The sequence below is a fragment of the Stegodyphus dumicola genome, chromosome 4 (assembly GCF_044657685.1).
Source record: "Stegodyphus dumicola isolate Sdum_Otavi_A_Nest chromosome 4, ASM4465768v1".
Lineage (NCBI taxonomy): Eukaryota > Metazoa > Arthropoda > Arachnida > Araneae > Eresidae > Stegodyphus > Stegodyphus dumicola.
The window spans coordinates 158614913-158642069 of NC_140771.1; the positions used below are offsets into that span (position 1 = coordinate 158614913).

Consider the following 27157-nt stretch of genomic DNA (forward strand, 5'->3'; position numbering starts at 1 on the left):
AATCAGATAATTATGGCAGAAAACCTACATATTTTCGTATTCTCATCGACATCAACAAATGTTTTTATAATTTTAGAAAAATTATCATAGAAAAATCAACGTACCATGGCACGACTATGATGAAATATTTTATATCTGATAGTAAACAAAAGTTGGTTAAAAAGTATATTCGAATATTTTGAAATTTGTCCAATATATCTGGAAATTAAGCTGATCTTCATGATTGGAAGGTAGTAGGAAATTTAAATCTATTAACACAGAAGTATTAGAGTGTCCTTTTCCGAGTTTAATTTAATTTATTTATTTATTGGGCATGTTCGTGTGTGTTTTTGAATTCTGCATCTGAATGCTTCGCGAGAAAGCATCCTTTTTCTTAGCTTTCTTTTTAAATGCATTGTGAAATATTAAAAAGCATACATCTTTATTTATTACATCATAATGATATTTAAAGAAACATTAGTATTTCAAAGAATCCATAAATGCACATACGTATTTGATTTATATATATTAAACTATTCTTAAGAGACATTTATGAATATCATACTTAAACATATAAAAAAAGATACCCTTCATGAACATACACTGTCCATGTGACACGTTTTAATGTGCTCTACTACGTAAACTTTTATACTTTGTTGTTGTTGTCGTGTCCATATTACATGGAACAATGGTTGCCAGAGCTTATTCCTAAGAGAGGTTGGACTTCTATTTTCCACCCCAAATTTTGAGAGAGAGCATCCCGGGGATATCCCACTCCTCTCCCCTTCCACCAATCCCCACGAAATGACTTTCGGGTCGCCGCATATTTAGAGTGCCGCCATGCCGCACTGACACTATACATTTACAAACGTTCATGTCTTCTCCGAGATTCGAACCCGGGACCTTCAGTGTGGTAGTAGGCTTCCCTAACCACTATACCGTCTATGAGACACTTTTATACTGTCTTTACATGTAATGGAAACTGTTAATACCGGTAATTGACGTGCGATTATACGGATAAAAGGTGTAACAGATAGGCATAATTCAGAACGTTCTTGTAAAACGTTACTGACACCACCGTGAATAACGCCTGCTTTACATTTTCGGAACATGATCCTGTTATTTGTGTCATTGGTTACTATTTTTGAGTCGATTATATAAGTAACAGAATAGCAGGATCAGTTACGGTATCGTAGCATCATTAGGTTAAATCGATCCAGGAAACATGAAACACGTGAGGAAAAGAAGTCTTATATACTTTCTCTTTTAAGGGTGACTAGGTATGAGGTGGCTCAGTCGAAAAATCCTGGTAGTGACGAATTGTTGTCTACCATCTTTTATTTCGGGCGCCCCTTGTAAAGCTTTTTAGAACTCACGAAACAGGAAATCCGCAGTACTCTCACCAGGATTCGAATTCCGAATCCTCCGAATACGTATTAGCGTGCTTGCAGTTACACTACGATGGTATGCGGAAAGAAGGGTGAAAAAATCTTATAATGTAAACAGAATAGCAGGAAAAACTGTTCTCCACAATTAGGTAAAACATCGTATCGTTAGGGTCGGTTTAAGTAATTTTGGTAGTCTTCGCAAGCTGGATCATAGGACCCCTTAACGGGGTTTCTCTTTTAAATTGCAATTTCTATAGTATATTTAGATTATCACCTAATTTATTATCCTTCACCCTATTATTCTGAAATTAAAAATTGAAGTTACTTATGAAATATATTTTGTGCATCAACAATTTTCAAAATTACGTTGTTTTCCATAGCCAAATAGAATAGAAGCATAGTAAAAGAACTCTTCAAATTCGGCACTTTCTTCCTGCAAATTGCGATTTCTAATTGCAAATCTTTCTGCTGAATTATTTTATTAACTTTATTGCAATGAAAATAAGTATTAGACCAGATCGTAAGAGATAAATAAAATCTAAACACTGCAATTTATTTAACTAGATGTCTCACAGAAACATATGGAATTTCTTTTAAAATTTTCCTTAAAATATTTTAAAACATATATTATATTTTTAAGTTCTTACCAGTTCTAAAGAAGCATTTATAAGACGGAAGTTTTCTTGAGTGTTTTGCTGGCTAGGAAAGAGAAGTGAGAGTCCCTCGGAGTGTTCTCCATCAAAACTGCGACGAAACTTTTCCCTTTCTCACGGCAGAAGATCGGTCGCACTTACAGCAAAGTTCTCGGTGATGGAATGGCTAAATAACTGATGAAGACTGGCCATTCCTAAGAATGTATTAAGTTATGAATGCCCGGAATTTGAGACTACAGCTTTCAGTTCTCATTTCTCAACTAGTTTCGCAGATTGTTTTCAGCGTGAATTGTACATGACTATCAGAATTTTTCGCGCTACATAGATGCAGAAAATAAAATTAAAAATCCCTGCCTTTTACGAATAAATAAAAAATGCAATTCATTCCTGCTATGAGCATAACAAGATATAACGAGTTTCTGTGTTTTCCTGAAAAATTCATGCATGTGTCCGACTATGTTTTACCTTCCATGTTTTCCATCCTCATATATGACTCTACACGGCAATCTGCAAGGTATCCAAAGATCAGGTAATAAATAAAATTGTAATTCAGCGAACATTTTTCCATGATACGTTACAGTTTCAAAATATCGAAATAATGCTAACAAAAGTAGAACGCCCATCATCACTCTTAAAATCACATTCAACTTTTTTTGACGTTAATTACGTCTAGCGTGCAATATAGAACAAACGAATAATATTTTTTAAACATTATTTCCTTAACATTGTGCAATTTTTACTTTGAATTTTATTTTCAATTGAATTATTTGATTTACTTTTCATATACCGTTGATACTCAAAGACATTTTCTAAGGATGCGAAATGACGTTATAACGATCATTAGATTCATATAACTATGAAAATAATAAATTCCCCTGTTAATAAAAAGTTTTTATGCTTATACACATCATTTAAATGCACCGTATGTCATTTAAGTTAAAATTTTTATGGCCATGTATAATTTAAATGGTACAGAATGCCTTCAGTTTAAACTCATATTAGCTATTAAGTTGGATATTGCAGGATCCGATTGCAATTTTTATGAAAATCTCATAATTTTTTATTACAAAAGAAGATATACAAATGTTTAACAGGTTTCGAATGTTGTTATATGCATGCAGACGTATTGTATGCAGCAATTTAAAATACTGTAGTCGCAAAAGGATTTTTTGAGTGTATTTGAAATTTTATATGTGCACGTTTATTAAAAATATAAAGTCTTTATAGATTTTATTACACTGCACCATTTAAGTTAAGTTTTTCTTCTCTTTTCTTTCTTTCTTTTTTTTTTTAGGGGGGGGGCGGCGATAATTTTATGTGGATATTTTAACAATAAATATTCTTAAAATATTTTATGGTAAATTTTAATTAATTCTATGTGAACATTTATATAATAGTAATCAAATATTTGAACATATAGGTTTGGTTTCTAAACAATAATCAGCGTTATTTTAGCCAGTTTATTAGAGAAAAATCTTCTTTTTAACCACCATGTTGCTAGAAAGCTATTTTTCTTTTGTTGAAGAAACACATAACTCGCTTTGTGTTGCTTCATTTGAAACTCACTTCATTTGAAATTTTCATTCATTTTTTTTTTCTAAGTAGAGCAGTATGCACATATTTAAAATAAAATTATTCTTGAATAAGAGCATATTCTGTTTCATAATTAAAGTTTGGATTAGCGCATGTAGAAAATATTTATTTACTTTGTTGAACTAATTACGGATACGAAACAAGTATTTTATAACTCCAAATATTCAAAGTTCTAAAGTACTTAATACTAGATATTAAATTCTGAATTGAAAAATCTGGGTAGTTCTTTAAATCTTTTATTTGTAGGCTAAATGTGATTATTGCTCTACAAGTGAATAAATTTTGTACATACCAAGTTTTGTTTCATCAGAGATAACAGTGCTAAGTGAAAAGTAAAACATTTTCTGTTCCTTATAAACAGTATACAAAAAACGGTTCTTTGATGATGATAATAATAATAAGAGTAAATACTGAAAGGATATAGTTATAAAGGGAAATAAAATGCACTTTTAGATTTAATTGAAAAGTTGTAGAAATCTGGAATTGATGAACTTCACAGTGTTATAAAGAAAACCTAAAGTTCTTAATCATCGAATATCTTGAAACGATCCAATTGCTGTTTTATATTGACATTTTGGGAATGGACGTAAACATTATTGTATTCCGTGAAAAGGAAATAATGCGGTCGGTAACCAGAAAGATCAGTTTTATTGTTAACAGACGTGGCCACAGGCGAGGCACTTGGCGTCCCACGATGTCTTGAAAGCTAGTTTGAGAATGGTCAAAAGCAGCGGGAACCTGAGGCCTTTCAGCCAAGTTCGGTGTAAAACTTTGAATCCTCGAGAATGAGTCATAGTCACAGGGTAAAAATTTTAAGGAAATCAAAAACATTTGCTCATAGACTTCTGCGAAAAAACTTTTGGAAGTAAAGTAAAATATTATTTTCCATGTTTACCGAATGTGCATAAGCTTTGCACGCACGATTGTTCAAAAAGTTAAGCGTTTTCAAGAATACTTTGTTTACATGTTATTGTCAATAGATGAGCAATGCAAATAAAATTTGCTTTTCATTAAACCAACGAATATTTTGCTAAATATCAGAAATAATATGTAAATAGCTTCTAGTTAATTGGACGACATGATTTTCATACAGGAAATCAAATTCTGAGTTAAAAGTTGATATGAATAAAGGACAAATTTATATAAAAGGAACTATATAAATTCATTTGAAAATCTACAGCTTAATAATATTCGTAACAGTTTCGATGCAGATATACATAAATTTCTCGCATGTGATTAAAAATCATTGATAAATTTCAGCTTCATATATGTGATCTTCCGAATAATGATTAAATTATTTAAATTTGCGAAAAATAACAGGATTAAATTTTCCCAATTCGCAGAGTTTTTAAACAGGGAAAAAATTAAAGCAACAAATATATAGAGTATGAAATTAAAATGCTGTTGAAAAAACTATTTTTTTCATACTCTTCTTTTTTCATGTCTATGAAAATGGATAACAAGTGTAAAACATCAAGATATTTTGAATTCATAAATTTCTTATGCTGCCTAATTTTCAATTTTTTATTTTTCTGTAAAAACGTAATAGTGGACAAATGACTCATTTGGTGATCACTCAGAAGGGATTCCATTTGTGGCGTATTTAGGTATCCAAATCTTGCAATAATCCCAAGGCCTTTTCATTTTTTTCAAAGAAAAGCAATTAAGCATTAACGTATTACTAGATAAGATTATTGGCATTTACTAATGCTTGTTATCTAGTGGTTTTCTACTGATGTCATGCACTTTTCAGTTCTCACTATAACTGATATTCGGTAACGCGCATATCAATTACTTAGGGCCCTCGAGGCCTCTTAAGTAATTAATTAAAGAGTTCGGGTCCATGTGTTGTTAATTATTTTACATGCGCTCGAAAATAAGTTTGATTTTCCATTGACTCATTTTTATCCTAAATTTTCTATAGTATCACTCTGCTTTATTGTAAATCTTGTACAATATCATAGATTGTTGCAATATGTGAAGGTGGGGGTTCGCGAGAGATTTTGGTCTGTGTGCCTGACAAATATCCTCTTTATGACGCCTGTTTTAGGCGGTGAGAAACATGGAAAATGTTCAAGCAAAAAAGCGGATTTTGTCGCCCCAAATTTGTATCCTTATTATTATTATTAAAATTATTGTATACGTGTGTATTATTATTATTATTATTGTATACGTGTTTACATGTTTGTAAAATTAATAAAATTTATAAAACAATTTTCTTAAATAAAAATCATTAAGTGACTTTTCTCTTCACTTGAAAGAAACAATTCATCACCAACGACATTTAACACCTACAATACGAATAATTCGTGCATTTTAGGGAAAAAAATTAGCACGCTCGCAAACGTGTCCTAACATCATCATAATTCTGTTGCTATTCTAAATATGTACAATCGCATTTGTAACGCGAATAACATGTAGTTTTTTTACCCCATGTCCAAATGTTATGGAAGATACCAATATTGCACATAGAAAGCTACATAATATTCACATGGTTGTTCTAGTAGAAAGTTCATGACACGTTTCATGAATGTACTGCAAACACAAATGATTAATGCGAAATGGGAAAAAAAAAAAAAAAAAAAAAAAAAAAAAATCGACATAATTTCATCTGAAAAAATATGCAGGAACTTTTATTTATTTATTTATTTTTTTGAAATTCTAAATAACTTACATTTAATAAGCAGAATACAGTTTTTAAGAAACATTATTTTATCTATTTTTGAAATACAAGCCTTACGAACTGTCTTTACAGTACATATATAATGAAAATGTTTTCTATAACTAATACTGCGGCAAAATAAAAGATATTGAAGTATTTATGAAAAATGAATAATTTGACGGTTGCCTGAAACCTAGGTAATTAGTATAATTGTAATGTGAGTAGCATGTACTTTATAGCACACGCTCCAAATGTTTTAACGAAGAAACATGGTACAACACGGCAGTTTTATTATATTAAAATGTAGAGAAAAGTACAGGTGTAACAAGCACGTCATGTAGAATGCGCTTGATAGCATGCAGTGAGCCATCCGAAAATTACCAATGGATGCTCTGAAAAGAACATCCTAAGAAACACAGTGTAATTAGCTTTAGCGTGTCATGTATAAAGTAATTTATACCACATTTTTTTTTTTATTAACGTGCTTCGCTCTTAGGCACTACACGGAAGGGAGATGCCTTCCTGGAGGGCTTCCTAAGGGAAATTGGCTCGTATACACGTTACACATGGGAAAACCACGAAAGCGCCATGCAGCAGCCCGTTCGCGGGAATCGAACTCGGTTTAACTAACAGTATCCAGCGAGTTTACCGCTCGGCCGCTGGGGGCCTATAGCACATGCTGAGAACGTTTAGAAAAATACCAGTATTGTATTTCTAAATGTACGTTATAAGAATATAATTGTAACACACACTTCTTCAGCACATCATGCAGAACGTACTTTATAGTATGTCTGGGAACGTTTCGAAAAAACCAGTATTGTACTTTAAAATGCATGTCCGAAGAACACGGTTATAATACGCACAGCTTTACCACGTCCTGTAGAACGTACTTCAGCACATGATCAGAACGTTCCAAAAAGTATAAGTGTTTTACGTTGAAATATGTGTTCTGAGAACACTGTTATAATGCACACCTCTTTAGCACGTCGTTTAGAACGTTTTTCATAGCACATGTTGAGAACGTTTCGAAAAGTACCAGAATGTACGTTGAAATATACGTCCTAAAAACACGGTGATAATACGCACCGTTTTAGCACGTAATTTAGAACGTTTTTCCCAGTACATGTTGACAACGTTTCGAAATGTACCAGGATTGTACGTTGAATTGTGCGTTTTAAGAACACGGTTATAATACTCACCGCTTTAGCACGTCGTTTAGAACGTATTTTCTAGCACATGTTGAGAACATTTCGAAAAGTACCAGTGTTGTAGTTGAAATATACGTCCTAAGAACACGGTTATAATACACACCGTTTTAGCACGTAATTTAGAAAGTTTTTCCCAGTACATGTTGAGAACGTTTCGAAATGTACCAGGATTATACGTTGAAATGTGCGTTTTAAGAACACGGTTATAATACGCTCCGCTTTAGCACGTCGTTTAGAACGTATTTTCTAGCACATGTTTAGAACTTTTCGAAAAGTACCAGTGTTGTACGTTGAAATATACGTCCTAAGAACACGGTTATAATACGCACCGTTTTAGCACGTAATTTAGAACGTTTTTCCCAGTACATGTTGAGAACGTTTCGAAATGTACCAGGATTGTACGTTGAAATGTGCGTTTTAAGAACACGGTTATAATACGCACCGCTTTAGCACGTCGTTTAGAACGTATTTTCCAGCACATGTTGAGAACATTTCGAAAAGTACCAGTGTTGTACGTTGAAATATACGTCCTAAGAACACGGTTATAATACGCACCGTTTTAGCACGTAACTTAGAACGTTTTTCCCAGTACATGTTGAGAACGTTTCGAAATGTACCAGGATTGTACGTTGAAATGTGCGTTTTAAGAACACGGTTATAATACGCACCGCTTTAGCACGTCGTTTAGAACGTATTTTCTAGCACATGTTGAGAACGTTTCGAAAAGTACCAGTATTTTACGTTGAAATGTACGTCCTAAGAATACGGTTCTAACATAAACAACTTTAGCACGTTATGTCGAACGTATTTTATAACTCAATCTGGAAACGTTTCAAAAAACACGATTGTTGTACGTCGAAATGTACGTATTAAATACACGGTTGTTACACGCACCACTTTAGCACGTTATGTAGAACGTTCTAAATACACCTAACACCGTTATAGAACGGTATGACACGGACTCTGAACGTTTTCGGAACGTTCCGGTGCTGCTTGGGAAGGAAGAGGGGTTTTCTTGGCCTTCGGATTTCCGCACCCTCCCGTCAGCAGAAATCCGTTTTAGTTTAAATCCTTTTTTGTTTCCATGCTTTCCTTCTTTTTCCACTGGCCTTGAGACTTTTTTCCTGGATTGCTATTGAACTGTCGACGTTCGCCGGCTGTTTTTGAATGCTCGGGTTTCCTTGCCCACTGATTCGCTTTGCTTCCGTAGCCGTGTGCTTGACTTTGCTGTGGTCTTGGCGCACCAAATTGATTTCGTTGTTGATATTGGCGTCTTCTTTCAATGTCCGCCGTTCTTCTACTTTCAAACTGGATTGCTAGCTCAAATAACTTTTCCAGTGTAGTCGGATTTCTTAATTCAATAAAGTCTTGCACTTGGGGAAGTAACCTCGGCAAAATCACTTGAATTATCTCAGGATCCGGACGGTTTCCATACAAGAGTTTGAAGACGTGAATTTTTCTTAAAATAAAGCTTGAGAGATTTTCGATTCTTTGCTGATATATGCTGAAAAGTTCCGTTTCTAATTTCGCACGATCCCTTACGACAGGGAAGGCTTTTACTAGGGCAGTCTTGAAATTCTCGTAAGTATAGGTGGGACTTCCTGCTTGACCCAAGAGACTTCTGCCTATACATTTGAACCAGTTAAGCGCTTGGCCCCTCAAAGCGCTGGTAGCTAAGGTAACTTTTTGAAACTCGTGCACGGGGTAGAGCATGAACTGGTCATCCAATTTTTCCAAAAAACTGGTTACCGGTGAGTTTCCATTAAATGTTGCTTCTGGTTTCATCGAAGCGCGCATGGTCTGGACGATGTAACCAAATCCTTCCTGGGCGGCAGCTGGCATTTCTGGATTCTGAGCCGCTTCTGCAGGCAGCACAGGTTCTTCTTGAAACTCGGCCATGGTTATTCTTCTTCGTTGGGCGCCACTATCAGGTTCTATGTTCCGTCTTACTTTCTTTGGGAACATGCACAGACCTGACTCGGAACAGGGAGCTTACTAAAGCTATGTTCAATAAATGTGGGAAGTAGACAAGATGCACAGGAAGGGTATACGAAACCCTTTATTTTTCACTCTTTACAATAATTTCCGTACTTCGGAATACAGAGACCAACTACTTGTGGTCTGAACGTAAGAATATAAAAATACTAAATAAACTCTAACTTAAATTTGGAATAATAAACAAGGGTCTACGGGGAAGATTGGCCGGATATTAACAGGAAGCCGTATGTAGTACAGAGAACTGTGAACACTACAATACGTTTAAAATTATCAAGAGGATTAAACCTCTGGCCTGGAAGGCAACCAGCAACTGAGTAAAACTTCTAAGGTAAGCGGCCTGCTTCGACTAACTCCTTCCTCTCTCTCGCTTGGCAAAAAGCCACAACTTAAGTACTTGGCGTTCGCCAGACAAATTTTGCATAAATAAGTTAACGCTTTTAATTCTGGCCGGAAGTAGAAAATAAGAAGTGATAGTAAAGATTTAAAATAAAATAAACGTTAGTAAAACTTAAGATCCTTACAAGTTAATCAAATACTTGCAAGTAATATAATGGTTCTGCGAAATATATTCTTGATTCCAAACCCATACTGCTAGGCATCAGCCCATCGCTCTTAGAATACATTATTAGATCAAAGGGGCAATTTGCCCAGAAGGATTATTAATTTCATTTTGGCATTTTGCGTTGAAAACTATAAACGGCGAATCACTTTTCAAATTGTTGCCACCAAATATTATCGCCCTGTATTATATTTAAAGAAATTAAATAATGAAGAGTCTGCATAATAATGTATGCAGAAATAATGTATGTATGTTTTGATGAAAAGACGGTTCCTAGAGCCATCAAAATTTGAATAACGTATTCTTCCATAGAATATCGGCGTGCGGAAGCCCTAATTTGAATTTAAAACTTGTTTTATTATTGATTTCATATTTTATAACACAAACGAATTTTTGATTAACAAACTCAGCGATTTTAAAGCGAACAATGGCAACACTGTACGAAAAAAAAAAAAAAAAAAAAACATTTTTATCTCCAGCGCGCGATATATATTCCTGATATACTGATACTGTATGAGACCTAAAAACACTTTTCTTTTAAAATACCTATATCGCATCTTATGATCCCTGACACAGCCGTTTACTTTCCCCTTCCGTAATTAACATCAGTCTCCTGCTCTTGACCGCATTTGCAAACTACCATTGAATCCAAGCGTTTAGCTAAGAGCCTTGTGATGGTCGGAGCGGGGACAAACGGAGTCACTGACCGAAGAAGGAGAAAGAGGCGAAAAAGCACGGTTACGGAGAGTATGTGTCTGGAGGCTCCGAGAAGATCGTACGTCGCCTACTTGCATTCGATATCGTCATAGGGCCCCTTCAGCTGGCTACCTTTTTTAAAAGAATGCGTAACATTCTGTTATTTTCCGCACTGCACTCTGCTTAGTCGCTAAGACGATGGTGTGGTGTGGTGTGGTGTGGTGTGGTGTATTTAATTATGGCAAAGCACACTAGGGCTATCTGCCTAAGAGGAGGGATGCCTTTCGTGGAGGACTTTCTAAGGGAAACTGGCTCGTATACACGTTACACATGGTGAAAACCACGAAAACACCCATGCAGCCAGCCCGTTCGCGGGATTCGAACCTCGGACCGAACTACCAGTGTTCAGCGACTTTACTGCTCGGCCGCTGGTGGGCCGCTAAGACGATGAAGGAATAGAAAGTCTGTCACCGACGCACTTTGTTGTTCAAAATACTGAAGGGCGCTTTCAACAGCGTTTAGTTCTTCACTATGTGATATTTTAGCGGCTTGTACGGTGGAGTCCATCCCTTGTCGCTATAAATTATCGATGGTCTCCCTGTACGGTTAACAAATCTTTTAAGGCCAAGTAAAAATCTTTGAGTTCAAAGACGCAAAATCAGTTCAAAATGAACTGCCCTGAAAACAGCACAAGGGAAAAGTAAAAGCCAAGTTTTTCTTTTATCCTTCAAAATTAATGGGCCAGCTAAACCAACTCCGACAATCTCGAAAAGATGAGCATCTCTAACTCTGTTTTCTGATAGTGTAGCAGGCACAGTCTGTAGTATATTTACTTCCTTGTCTCCTGTACCTGACACATGCATATAAAGCTTTTCGAATCGTAGCTCTGCTTTTCAGAATCCAAAACGTCTCTCTAAGTGCGAACATTAATACTTGAATTCCTGCATGAGATATAGATATATGTTTATCAGTTATCAATTCTCCACAGTTTTATGATTCTTCGGAAGTAACATCGGATAAAAAAAATTGTCATGGTCTTTCTTTTCAGTCAACGTAGACTTGACACATAAAATACCTTCGTAATCTCTGAACACGCTAATTGATTTCAGCTTCTTAATATCATCAGATGAAAAAGATCATATTGAATAATCTTCACAATAGATTTCTTAGCTCTTGTCAATTCATAAACTTTTAACTCTCCTGTTTCTCTTTCTTTTTTCGGGTATTTCCTATAATCTGTGTATCCACCCAATTATTCTCAGTATTTTCTTATACTTTGAAAAATAGCCAAAGTATCGAGAAGACATATCGCTAACATTGCTTAACGAAACTGTAACTGCTTTACGTTTTTCAGTATTAACCTCTTATTTATTGGGATAGAATAAGAGCATTCTTCTTCCGGCACTGTCAACCAAGGTGGACTCTCCCACCATCTTGATTCAATAAGTTTCTTCACAGAACCTCCTCTTGATGGCATGTCGGCTGGGTTTTCTGTTACATGCTGCCATTTTTGATGATCCGGTACCCAAGCAGCACCGGAACGTTCCGAAAACGCTCAGAGAACGTGTCATACCGTTCTATAACGGTGTTAGGTGTATTTAGAATGTTCTACATAACGTACTAAAGTGGTGCGTGTAACAACTGTGTATTTAGTACGCATACTTCGACGTACGACAATCGTGTTTTTTTGAAACGTTCTCAGATTGTGTTATATAATACGTTCGACATAACGTGCTAAAGTTGTGCGTGTTAGAACCGTGTTCTTAGGACGCACATTTCAACGTACAATACTGGTACTTTTGGAAAAGTTTTGAACATGTACTAGAAAATACGTTCTAAACGACGTGCTATAACCGTGTTCTTAGGACGTATATTTTAACGTACAACACTGGTACTTTTCGAAACGTTCTCAACATGTGATAGAAAATACGTTCTAAACGACGTGCTAAAGCGGTGCGTATTATAACCGTGTTCTTAAAACGCACAATTCAACGTACAATCCTGGTACATTTCGAAACGTTGTCAACATGTACTGTGAAACACGTTCTAAACGACGTGCTAAAACAGTGCGTATTATAACCGTGTTCTTAGGACGTATATTTCTAAGTAGAACTCTGGTACTTTTCAAAACATTCTCAACATGTGCTATGAAAAACGTTCTAAACGACGTGCTAAAGCGGTGCGTATTATAACCGTGTTTTCAGGACGCATATTTCATCGTACAACACTTATACTCTTTGGAACGTTCTCACCATGTGCTAAAGTACGTTCTAGAGGACGTGATAAAGCTGTGCGTATTATAACCGTGTTCTTCAAACATACATTTTAAAGTACAACAATGGTATTTTTCGAAACGTTCGCAGACATACTATAAAGTACGTTCTGCATGATGTGCTAAAGAGAAGTGTGTTACAACTGTGTTCTTATAACGTACATTTAGACAAACAATACTGGTATTTTTCAAAACGTTCTCAGCATGTGCTATAGGGCCCCCAGCGGCCGAGCGGGAAACTCGCTAGATACTGGTAGTTCGGTCCGAGATTCGATTCCCGCGAACAGGCTGGCTGCATGGGCGGTTTCGTGGTTTTCCCCATGTGTAACGTGTATGCGAGGCAGTTTTCCTTAGTAAGCCCTCCACGAAGGCATCCCCCTTCCGTGTAGTGCCTAAGAGCGAAGCACATAAATAAAAAAAATGTGCTATAAATTTCATTATACATGACGCATTAAAGCTAATTACACCGTGTTTCTTAGGATGTTTTTTTTTCAGAGCACCCTAGGATTCTAATTTCTGAAACTATTATTCACAAAAGTGCTCCAGACTTTTGCATCCTTTATCCAGACAAGTGTTGTTGAAGAATCGGTTCAGTAATATTCTCTTGAAATTTCGACTTTAAGAATCTTGATAAAGGAGGCTAATCGAATCTAATAAGACAAGCAAGCAATTCAAATCGTGGTATATTTGTTTTTTCTTCAAGAAAGCTATTCTTGCTTTGGCTTGCAGTAGAGTCAGTTTGACTTCTTTATTTTAATTTCTCAAATATACCGCACTTGTATACGATCCCTGTGAAGCATCGAAAAAAATATGCATAACATATATAAACATAAAGGATTGTCCTACTGTCAGTGAAACTAGTTTGGGAATCTTCATGGATGACAACAAGGGCAATCCGTTGACCCACTTCAATAATTTTCTTTTGATATTTTCAGATAGCTCTGCATCCCAGCTCAGTTTAGTTTCTCAGCTTTTTTGCAAGTATAACTTTCAAAGGAGTGTAAAAGGGAAGGGGAAATCACTTTTATAGCCACTTCCTTCAAAGAAGGTTCACATGGTCTAAATGAGAGTTGATCACTGCTCCTAAAAGAAAAGGACTGCACTTTAGTCCGTAGACTACTCTGCAATAGCGAAATTTTCTTATTTTCTTTTTTCTTATTTCCTTTTGTTTCGAATTTTTCTACCACAGGAATCATAGAAAATCACGATCATTACTTTTAGCAGCTATTTGAAGAAAAGCTCTTCTAATCTCTGAGATAGTCCCTATTTTCTTTATCTAAATCCAAGAAGCAATTTAGGTATCAAATTTAGTTAAATATTGACCTATTGCTAGATAATGGTTAAGTGACAGGAAATCCTTTTGATTGAATTGAAATTGCATTGAAGCGTCAAATACAGGTCTTAGTGCTGTTGAACAGTTTTCTTTTTGAAGACCGGTCTGTGGGGAAGATGATTATTAACTAGTTCCTCTTCTTTTGGTACTCCTTCTGTTACTCCAGATTCGAACCACTCTTCGAACACTTCATTGTATATGTCAAATTTATCTTTCAACATCTTTGCCGTGGAAATCAATCATTTTCCAGCAATTTCTCTGTTACTTTGTAAAGCTTCTGTATCGTTGATCCAAAGTAAACTGACTTCATATCGATCATCCACTCTCTTCAGAGTTTTGTGAAAGTGATCCCATACTGCTTCTTCTAAGTCTGAATCAGTTTTATTTTCCTTAGCATCTGTAATTCCCAGTGCTTCTAGCTTTCACAAGTTTTCTGTGTCACTGCTGTGAGTCAACATGGACGTTATTGTTGAAGACATGGACAAGGAGATTCTTTCTGAAATGTAATCATCTTGCCCATGATAAAGTACGTTTTCAAGCATATCAAATATGTACATTTGTCTTGCATTGCTTGGCATTGTGTCCAATTTTGAGTCAGAAGAAGCAACTCTTCCTTTCCTTAATTTCATCTTTCTTTTGACTCAGAGTCTTCTTCTGAGCAACAAAGCAATCTCGACTTTTATGATTTTTCTCGCAAAATATGCGAGAATTCTTTTCTCCATAATTGGTTCCTTTGTTATTGCCTGAGAATAACTCATTCACTGTAGGCACAAAATAATTACTCTAGTACTTATTAATCCTTCTGCTTTCTTTGCACCCGAATCAGTTCATTTAAATCCAGCTTTCTCCAAAAAAATTCTCTGCTCTCCTTGCACTTCATTCTTTAAAAGCAACAATAATTGTTTCAATTTCTTAGAGTGAGAATTTTCTGCTGAAATTATTGATGCATGATTTCTAAGCAAAACTCGTAAAATTTCCTCGGAAATGCAGGATTCCACGAGCGAAAACAGTATTGCAGCGTATTTCTCGCTTGTCATTCCTATTGATTCCAACGAACGTAAATACAACAATTTTCTAAGAATATGACATCCGTACTAAACCCAAAAAGCAATTTCAGAATAAACCACCCTTCAGAATAAACCACCGTGCTTTATTTATCAGGCATCTATGCGTGTTTTTGCTGAAATACATACGTTGAGAAATTTTTAACCGTTAGCGTTTTATTTCTGTACAGCTTGATGAAAAATAATTAATAATATCAGGCAGTTCAAATGAAATAAATTCTGCGTATTTTCAGTCGCATTGAATGCATAAATTTTACAGAAATGTTACAGTATATAGATTTACTAATGAAATAATTAACCACATAATTTTTAACTCAGTCACAAAGGTAACGAGTGAGTATTCGATGAAACATGTTTTAGTGGTTATTCATTGATGTTATGGACAATGTCCATTGTTAACATCGCACACCCACAAACAAACAACGAATTTTGACTTTTTTGTAAACACCTTGACAGTGAGAACTGAAAACACGGATTTCTCAAGGAGCATTAGTTTTCATTTAGGACTATGCCCAGCTACATGTTTCTGCTGTCTGAAATGGATCCGCGAGTGCTAGAATATCCTGCACGTAGCCTAGACTCAGTGATGACATACGTCTCTTTGGTGCGCAATACTTGAAAAAAACAATTACCTGGAAAGAGGGTTGGCTTAGCTAAAAGGCGGCGATCTGTTACGAGCGGCACATTTTTGGGAGTTGGATTTTTGGAGGGAAGTATAATATGTTATAGACATTAATCATATGGATCATAAAATCAGGAAGAACCAATGGGATTGTTTTACGTTAATACAGCGCTTACTACGCTTGCGGAAAGACTTCTGCCTACGAAAAGGAATAACTTTATGGAGTTTCCAAGAAGGGTTCGAAACTGAAAATTGCTCCTATTTACGTTACGAAAGAGACATGTCTGGGAGTCACGTTATACATAGTGTAAGACAAGAAAACTGTCATCCAGCCATTCGTTCTTTTGAATATAAGCCAAAGTCTATAATTAGTGAGGTGAAAAATCGAGATATGCTGAATTAAGGACAAAATTGTTTCACGATGAACATAGATATCACAACGAGATTTCAGCGATTTCATGTTCTTGCTACGATTTTTTTCTAAATCGGAGCTTTATGTGAATATCAATTAATTTATGATCGCAGTGACATGAATAAGGAAAAGTAAAAGCTCTTTCTTACTTAGAAAGAAGTATCTAAGAATTTTATTTCTGTTTTTTCTACGGAAGATGGAATAGAAAGTTTGAAATGTTAAGTTATATGAATACAATGCAAAGCATACAATGGGCGCTCGGTCTAAGAAGAGGATGCCTTCATGGAAAGCATTTTAAGGCTCGTATTCATATTATACATAGGAAAAAGTACTAAAAACAACCTTCAGCCAGCCACTCACCTAATATGTAACAGGGTGGAAACTCCAGTATTCAGGCCACTACTGATGCCAGAAAGCTTTAAATTTTTTTCAGTTTAATTCTAAAGAGCAATCTTCAGAATGCAGCTTGAAATACTCTGATTCTACTAGGACTTTCCTTCATAACTGCTATAAATATTACTTGGTGCCAGTGGAAATTTTCCAAGTACAAAACGATGAAGAATTTTAAAGAAATTTTACTGTCTCTAGAACAGCAACTGGAGTAATGAAACAAATTTCTAGAATGTTACCGACGCTTTTGTTTACAGAAAAACAAACAAAAGAGAGTTTTAGAATGTTGGAATGAAAGTTTTAAGTTCAGATATAAACCCAGAACTTTACATTTCTCTAAATGTCGTTTTGACATTTTGTAGATTATTTGATGTGCACTGCAAGCGGTGACAAATGGATCGCCACTAGTGGCAGAAGCTCTAGCTACACCGCTGAGGAAGAGATTCCTTTCAGACAAGGAAGTAATACACGCTTGAACTTTCAAAGGGCACGCAGAGAGTAGTGCATCTTATATTTTTTAATTGGTTTTCAGACAAGGAAGTAATACACACTTGCAGTTTCAAATGGCATGCAGAGAGTAGTCTATCTTCAGGGGCGTAGCTAGAGTTCCCAGCGCTCGGGGACAGTTGAAGAATTTGCGCCCTTTCCTGTGTGCCAAGAATGGAAAACATTTCATTAAAAAATTTCGTTGCATCTATTTGGCGCCCCTTGGATGCTGCGCCCGGGGACAGATGTCCCCCCTTGCCCCACGCTAGCTACGCTACTGTTTATCTTATATTTTTTAATCGGTTAGAAAAAGGCTGTGAAAAGTTTAATTCAGATTAAAAGGCTTAGATATGAAAAAAAGGGAGAGAGATACGGCAACTAGAATCGTCCGATTCTAGTTTAGAAAATTACTTTCAAAGATTTTCAATCAGCCTATGTATTATAGTGCGAAGTCTTGAAACCTGATAAGCAAAATTTCTGCTGTTTACAACAAAAAAATTACTTTTAGCCCAAAGAGCCGTTAGTCCAGAAGGACTACACAGAAGGATCTCGAAACGGCCTGTATCGCCCTGTATTATATTTAAAGAAATGAAATAATGAAGAATCTGCAGGAATGTATGCATATTCCTTGCACTGTGCAAAAAAACAGTGGTATCTAGAGTTGTCAAATTTAATAAAGTAGTCTTCCACCCGAATATGGGCACCTTGAAGCCCGGATTTTGAATTTCGAATTTGTTTTATTATCTATTTCATATTTTTGAAACTTACACGAATTTTTGATTAAAAAAATGAACTATTTCAAAGCGAGTAGTGGCAACACTGTAAGGAATAAAACATTTTTATCTCTAGCGCGCAAGATTGTTCATCGGAAATTCTAACGATATTCTGTTTAAAATACTTTTAGCCCAAATGCTCTCAAAACGTGTACGAGTGTGTAAATGGAAAAAATGTTCTTTTGTGCATAATATAATATTTAAAACCTTTCGGGTTTTTTTTTTTTTTTTTAACCTGAAAGGGAAAAGCAATATTTCTGTCATTGTAAATATAGGAAACTCTATGTTGCGATCATGTCCCTTTCCTGCAGTTCTTCGAAATACTTTGCGTTATCTTGGAGTTATATTACTGGATATACTTCCTCGGGAAACGGTGCGAAACATTTCCATAACTTTACTCAATTTTATGCTTCTGCTTTATGAAAACGGTAGAAGTGATTTTTCATCTCATCTATTGTTGAATTATGATACTGGTTAAAAGTTTATTTCATGTAAAGTAAACATTTAGCTTATTATTTTTTTATATGAGTACAGTATCAATGTTCTGTTGAATATTCTCTTTTATAAAAATGATTCTTTAATGTCCTCTGTGGAAGAGAGTTTTGTGAGTATATCTTTGCGAAAATCTGATATAATTTATGTGATAATATTTGATAAAAAATTGAATTCTTCTCCAATGTTTATTTGCCGTAAGTCCGGTTCAGATGCTGTCTTGGTTTATCGTAAGTCTTGTTCATCTGGTGCCCAGGTATATCGTAAGCTCTGCTCAGTTCATCTGAAGCATTTTGACTGGGCATGGGCACTGCTGGATCATACGTTCTATTTAACTGAGAAGATACTTGATCAAAGGCTCTGTTTTGTTCTGATGACGATTTTTCATAAGTCCTGTTTAGCTGGTGTTCTGGTTTATCGTAGGTCCTGTTCAATTCATTTGAAGCACTTTGATTAGACGGGGAATTTGTTGAATCATATGTTTTATTTAATTGAGGCAGTTTTTTATCAAATTTTCTACTGTGCTCTGATGCTGATTTGTCATAAGTCCTGTTTAGCTGTTGACTTGGTTTATCGTACGTCTTATTAACTTCACCTAAAGGGCTTTGATCAGACATTGAAGTTGTTCTACCATATGTTCTATTTATTCGAGGGAAAAAGGTCCTGTCAAATGTTCGGTTTGGTCTAGACCAAGGAAAGTACCCATTTTGTGGTACATTTAAGTAATGAGATGGAAGATGATGAGATGGCCATGAAATATCTGGACTTTCGTAATCTGAACCAAACAATCTTCTTATGCCGATATGCCTCTTTTTAAAGATGCTTTTAGGTGTAAATTCATCATATCTGGTATCAACGGAATGTGTACTTGGAATTGTTCCGTAGTATGCAAAAGTTTTTTGTTTAGACGGTACTGCGTCTTGCACATTTAGAGATATGTCGCAAACGAAATGCTCTCCACTTTCAGATTGAACTAATGGTTTTGGTTGTACATCTATATTAACTAATAATGGGTGTTCTCTATGTGGACTGGTTAACAAAACGCTTTTTTTTACAGCTGACCCTATAACCAAATCGTCACCAGGTGGAATGTTCAACACTTGAGCATTGGGATCTGTGTACCCAAATCTTGATTTGGAGATAAAAGGTGTAATAAAATCTCTGGGTGTATATACAGCTCTATGTTGTAAATTTACTGGCGATTCCACCATGCGTCCAGACCCTGGTATTGGAGAAATACTGCTTTCAAGTCTTGTTCTTTGAGCATATTCCTTAGGAGTACCAGACTGCTGTGTTCTCATTGCAAGACCTTTGCCTATATCAAATCTGTTCTTCACACTGTCTTCTATTTCAAATGGCGAGCTAATGTTACTTGTTCCTGGAATTATAGTTCTTCCTGCTTTGGGGATTGTTGTTGTTCCTGGAGCTATTTTCCTTGTAGGTGCAGGAATCGTTTCTGTTCCTGGAACAGTGATAAGTCCCTGTCTTTCTTGTGGTGTGCTAATGTATGGGGAAGGCTGAGCAGCTTGTATATCTCTGGAAGAAGCTGAATAATCCATATATTGTTGTGGATAAATCCCTGCATGATCATCATAACGCTCTGCTACATTTAATTTGTTAATGAAATCTGACATTTGTTGTATTTCTGTTTGCTTTTGTTCAATTGTTTGAGCAAGCAGTTCGCAGTCTTGCTCCAACTGCTGAATATATTCTGTCATTTCTTGTGCTGCAGTATCTAAAGAAATAACGTCTTCTTCTTTTCCTCGAATGATCTCTCTGATCATTCTTTCCTATAAAATAAATTAATACATAAATACAAAGTAAATAAATACATAAAAAATAAAATTTCTCTTTTATATTAAGAAATATAAATTTGTGTGTGACTCTTTAGATGGTGAAAATTTTCTGGAAATCATTCTCTTACCTTGATTAAATTTGAATGCTTGTAAAGAAAACTTATCTTTTTTTCTAAAGTAATTTTAAAAACAAGGAACTATGATATTAAAAATTAAATACAATAAACACTAAAATTATCAGCCATGGTTTCGAATGATTTTTGTCTTTGTAAAGAAGATTGGTTTAGAGAGCTGACTTTCAGTACCGATGCGTAGTCATCTTTTAAGAAATACTGATCTGTTTCAGAGGTGATTTTCCTAGGAAGGTGATTGCATAAGAGGGATTCTTCTGTACTATCCAACCAATGATAAAATGCAGCTTTTAACACTTATATCATAAAATATCAAATAAATATTTCTAATTCCAAAGATATCAGTTTCATTAAAAATAATTGAAAGCGAAATTTAAATTCGTTTAATTTAAATTAAATAAATTAATAGTTTAAATTAATTATTAATGAATATTTATTAATAGTTTAAATTAATTAATAAGTAAAAAAGTTAATTTCTATCTTTGCCCGATGTTTCTGCACCCGACTTAAAACTGGCCGGCTAAATCCCGAGGTACTCTATCTCTTTTTTTAATTGCACCGCTATTGGGACAGGTCTGCCACAGCCAGGACCTGGAATTCCGACCTGGAATAAACCTTTCGAAGTTAGGATATCCAAGCCATGGATGACCCCTCAGTGGCGGCGCAGACATCACAGTCCCTTCCCGGCTATACGTAGCTTCAACAAGGGCGAAAACGTTGAAACTAAATACAAAAAAATCGTCGCTACGCCATCTTTGCCTCGGGGCATCACTCCCTCGCAGAGATAAATTCGCTTCGGTGCCTTACCTTACTCCGTCAGTTCCCGTCACTGGGACTATAAGGGCCAAATTCCACATCGAGAAGGTCGTGATTATCTACTATTTCGCTCCACCACAGCCAGAGGAACAGACACGATAGTACCAGTACGGTCCATGCCAAGCATGAACCAACCTAAGTACAATACTCGGGTTCTAGTCCTGTGAAGACAATTTATATGCCCCCGTGGTTGAGACTGCCTAGGCACAGATTCTAATCAGTACTTCCCAGGAATTCTCCTAAATCAACACCCGGGGGGGGGAGTCTTGCATCGGTCGGGAAAACCGCTATTGGGACACTAGGCCTGCTATCATGCTTAAGCTGTTATTGCGTGTCTTATGGAGGAAAACATTTTTATGTGTATATCACGGCCAAAGCCCGGAGGACAAGCGGCATAATTTAAACAAATGTCTTGAGTTGCATGGGCATACAAGGTCCTCGAAGGAAATACCTTGAAATCCTGTGTTGCTACATGTGAACAGTATATCATAAGGACTAAAAATTATAGGATATTATTTACATCAATTTCACAGGATCACATACTGTGCCCAAAATATATGCAAGTATCAAAATAATAATTCACATAACTATTTATATATTATTTACAAAATAATAGCTTCGACAACTAGAGGAAAATATGCACATTACAATTTAAAAGTTGTGAAATTAAGCAATTCACATCGCAATAGACAATTCTGAGATAGGAATACTATATTATCCAAAAGGAGGCCTAAATATTATCAGCATTAGCGTTAAGAGTCCGGCAGAAGCAAGCCATCATTTTATTATAGGGTCCTACTGTAACACTACATAGAGACTGTAAAGGACGAAAGTGGTAATTCATACATAACATAAAACCATTTTTTGTTTTATGTCTATTTATTTTTTTAAATCATATTTGTGAGATAACATCCGTCCTTTATAATACACTGACGGATTCGACGAACGAAATTATCCATTAGTCTTTCACCGTCATGCAGCCATACAGAAAAGTGGTTAGTCACTCCCGCTGTCGTATCGAAGAGCCCGGGTTCTAATCCCGGAAAAGGCATGAAGGTAAATCGTCTGTCCCTGAAAAATCTTCCATTATCATTTTAGGTAGAATTGCTTTGATTTCTTCACTGATGACACGCTGTAGATTCTCTGAGTTGGGGACACGTGATGCAAACACTCGGCTCTTGAGGGATCTCCACAGAAGGAAATCACAACCTCTCAAATCGAGGTATCTGGCAGGCCACGGGATGTCCCAAAAATTTGAAGTGATTCTGCCTGCGAAAACTGTACATGACGTTGTCATCATGTCACTATGGAGTGGTTTTTCATGGAGTTTCTGTGGTTGCACATTACCTTAGTATCGCATGTTTTTCTTGTCAGTCCAAAGTGCGCTTTATCTGGCATAATCAAGTTGGGGAAAGTATCCCTATTCTAGTTCAATACGTCGATAAGTTCTGTACCGAATTATTTTCGGGATGCGGATAACTCAGCTGCATTTTATACGGATGATAGCTTAAATCGCTGAAGAGAATGCGGCGCACACTTCTGTTTGACAAATGTAAAACTAGAGCATGTTTACTTACTCAACGCCTAGGACAATAGCATTTCTTACCCACTCAAAGTTTTCTGGTGTCCGCACTGTCCTAGGCCTTTCCCGATAAGTTCTTATTTGGGGCAATTGCAATATCACAAAATTGATCAATCCATCTCCGAATTAGGTGCTATTCTGGTATTCTCCCATATCTCCCAAACTGAACTGCTGTCGAAACTTCCACTGCGTAGCTACCATATTATCACTACTTTTGAAATACGCTTCAATTACAAAAAGCGCGATGCGTCTTGGTCCAACGTTCCATTGTAACTAAACTCGAATCATTCCTTCTCCGCTCTACTCCTCCCGGTTGTATCTCACTGCAGGGCCGCACGAGCTAACAACCGTTGAAATGTAATAGATTATTTCTGCCGGACCCTATATTTGCCATTATCTTAAGAGCTTCCATTACACTTTTCTCATTTTCCACTAGTCGAGTTCTCCAGGTCTGAAGACTATTTTCAAAGGGTTCTGAGAGAGGTATATCCTGTGTTAGGGTGCATTCCAATAAGTAATGTCTCAAATTGTTAAAGCGACACTGGTTTGAGCCTGTAAGGCCAAACCTATGTAGATTGGCTAGTGTAAAACAGTATTTAGTGTACAGTTGTGTCAACAAGCTTCGGATATTATGGTTGAGCTTTCGGATATTATAGTTGAAGAGAGTAATGAAAAATAGTTATGGATTATTTGCACCTTTAATCTCTGTATCCCACTGCCTTTGCCAGCTGTTGTTCGCATTTATTTTTAATGTTGGTTTTGGGTTGGGAATATGTCCTGTAACCAGCAACATGTATGTCATGTTGTTGCTACTTTTGCCTACATGTCCGCCTTTTCATTTCCTTCGTTCCCTTCGTGCGCTTTGTTCTATTGCAGGGAATAAGACCATTATTACCAAGGAGAAGTTTCCTAATAACACATCCGAGCTAATTTTCATAGGAGCCAATAGTTTCAATACTAAACATTCTGTCTGTTCATATTCCAAAGTTTTCATTCCAAAGAGTTCACTTTACTGCTTTGAGAACTGGGAATAATTCTGCCTGAAAGACAGACTTAAGTTCTTTAGTTTTTTATCACTGAAAAATATAGTTATTCCTCATCTTCGTGGAGAAGGCATTGACTGTACTGTCCTTAATTTTGATCCATCTGAATATATTTCAAATTCTGCTATCCCTTCTACTCTATCACTCATACAGACCTCATGGTTATATCATGCAGGATGGGTTTTTTTGCCGTTGGTATTGTCTTCTCACAGTTAGTGATCAGGTAGGCGGCATCGTGTGTGATGACGTCTACTCTTCAACTTAAAACTTTTGCAGCTATGCGCCTTTCTTGCACTACCAGATAGTAGTTTCAAGATTGCAAGACTGAGTATTGCATTTGTCGGTACAGTCTTCTATGTTGCTGTGATTAAGAAAGCTATCCGCCTCTGCAAGCTAAGAATTTTATGACTTTATGTGCATATAAAGTGGTACATCAAGCTGATGCTCCATGGCAGACGATTGGCACCGTCGCAGTGGAATACAACATTTTAGAAGTGTCGAGGAGATATCCCAGGTTTTCCATATCATCCAGAGCAGACTGTTGAACAGTCGAAATGTACTATGTTTCATTCTTTCTATGTGCAGAATCCAGTAGAATGGATCATCTAAAATAACTCCAAGATATTTTAATGTTTTACTTATCTTGACTAAGTGCTCTTTAATCTGGAAAAATTGGAACTCTGATTAGGGTTTTGGGATTTCCAGTCACCATGGCAACTGGTTTTTCGTATTAGAGCATAAGCTTATACTGGGAGCACTAGTTCATGAGACAGTCTAACGCATGATTTCCTCCTCTCTCTAATATTCATCTGGCACTTGCCCCTACTCTTATCGAGCAATCGTCTGCATATGCTTTTGCAGATATATTACAGTTGAGACTGTTCAGTTGATTAAGCGCTCCATCCACTGCGGCGTTCCACAAGATCGGTCCAAAGCATGATTCTTGTGGGCGGTCTTTGTCTGATAAATATTTAAACATATTGTTTTGAAATGCCGTAACTGCATTAAGATAGCTTCCCCGCAAAGCGATGTTAGGTTTACCAAAAAAATAGCAAAAGCAAGATTGTCAGATCTGGCGCGAAATTGCCCATTTGGCGATAAAATTTAGCGATATGCCATAGATGGAGATACAACATTCTGGAACGCTTTCTTAGCGGTTTTCCTTGGGAATGTTCTTGAAGGTAGGTTAAAGCTCTATATTCCCTGCCTGTCCCGGGAGGAAGTAATATCTTAGTAGATCAGTAGTAGTGTCGAGTTCAGAGATTGGCTTGACAGCGATCGACCAAGTCGCAAGCTGTACTTTAGTGCTTTGCCGTGAAGCTGTCTTCACCGTTGCAGCCAGGAGGCTGTGTTGCTGATTGTTTTAGCGTGTTTATTACTTTTTCGACAAACTTAAACGTGTCTTTTGAACTTTCCTGTGTAATACTGGCAAATAAATTGTATTTTTATTCCTTATCAAGTGTTATCGTCAATTGATCCAAATCTACAAACTCGTAAGAGATAACAATATTATTACGTTGGCTGGCGAGTATTGGTAAAGGGGCTTGTTTAGCGAAACGATCAACATTGGCCATGCTATATGTATTATGTGGTCGAAGTGAATGGGGCACTTCTTTCAAATGATTTCGGATAAATTTGGTGAAAACATCCGCTGCTTCATTAGATCAATAAAATATGATATAAATAAGTTTAAACAGTTACTGAGGTTTGGAAATTCTCGTTAACTTATTATTAACTGTGGGTTTTTACTTATAGTACTGAATGAACTAGAAAACGATTAGCAGCACCTTTTTATTTCCTTTTTGAAAGTACTGAATTTTAATTCACTTTCCAATTCGCAGTAGTGATTTCTAATCTTGTATACTCGGTTCCCTATTTTCGCTATTCCTGGCAAATCCAAGAATTAACCAAGTCTACAAGTAAATAGTTCTTAGCAAATTCGCATTTAGATCCCGGTGCAAAGCCAGTAGATTTTTTATAGCAGTTTGACTTGCAAGGAAAGGTGACAATAACAATTACCGCGAAACTTTCAGGAGTCATTACGTATATAATAAAAAACAGGTGTAAAGTATAACATTTCAGGTTCTTCCGCAACTCTCAGAACAGGGCAGAGCTGATTCTATTTGTATGATTTGCAAATGTAAAATATAACGTATCTGTGAAGTTTGAAACATTCCATTATCTCGTGTTACTCACTTTCTAGAATTTACTAGGACAGCATATACGATGATACAACTGCACATAGTTGTAAGAGAAATCTTCTTGAACTTGGTTTCAGTAGAACTGATGACAGACTTTCACCAATATAGAAATTAAACGGGTCCTACGACAGCTTAGTAGCATGAAAGCACCGGTCCCAGATGGGCTCGACTACAGGATCGTCAAAGTAGTCATGGATAATAATATCAACATCTTCAGAGTACACTTTAATAAACTTCTCTCTACTGGTATCTTCCGTAGATGCCTTAATTAAAATAGAACAAGTAATCTTGTAGGGTTTTTCTTAATTTGCATAACAAATTTATTTTAAGTTTACTTGTTCTCAGCTTCTCAAACTTCCCCTCACATTCTCTCGCCAGCATGGAAATTTTAAGTTAAGTGAAGTGCTATTTAAACGTGTGATTATCTCAGTTTATTCAGAGCGTGTTTCGCTAGCCTAGCGCACGTTTCGTTGTTATTTCGCGGTCTCTCGAGTAAGCTTTTGGCCTTATCAGTTTAGTATCACGCCGGTTAGATCTCTGTGAGTCCATCTCTTAGGAGTAGTTTTTGAAGTGCGTTCTTGCACTCGTTTTATTTTTCAGATTTGATTTTCTATTCTCGTCTATGTTTAAGTTATCGCCGTAAGTGAACGGTGTCTTTGTAACGCACGAAGTCCGTGCTGTCTGTTATTTTAGTTTGAGTTAATAAAGGGTTATTTTTCACCCTTCTTCTGTGCTGGTATTTATTTCACGGCCTGTGCGAGAATTCGCCAGGTTCATCGTAGGATCTAAGTTAGTGCATGTGCACAGTTAGAGATAGGTCTCACAATCTTCCTTTTAAAGAAAAACCGTAGCCCAGTCAATGCAGACTCATACCGGCCCACATGCTTCCTTTCTGCGTTAGGGAAGGCTTTCGAGAAACTATTAATGAATAGGCTCAGGCACCACCTTAATACAGTCAAGTTCTTAAGACCAAATCAGCATGGCTTCCGACCTGGAAAATCAACTACG

At 36.3% G+C, this 27157-nt stretch overlaps 1 protein-coding gene across 1 annotated transcript in view; it reads right to left on the minus strand.

Annotated features, from left to right (window-relative positions):
- Window positions 1-18168: 18168 nt before the first annotated feature.
- The window catches only part of LOC118192700 (uncharacterized), an 84354-nt gene continuing 75365 nt past the window's right edge, over window positions 18169-27157 (minus strand). The window contains exon 8 of the mRNA XM_035363700.2: window positions 18169-20370. Coding sequence (XP_035219591.2) covers window positions 18769-20370 — 1602 coding nt within the window. The 3' untranslated portion in view covers window positions 18169-18768. The remainder of the gene's footprint in view (window positions 20371-27157) is intronic.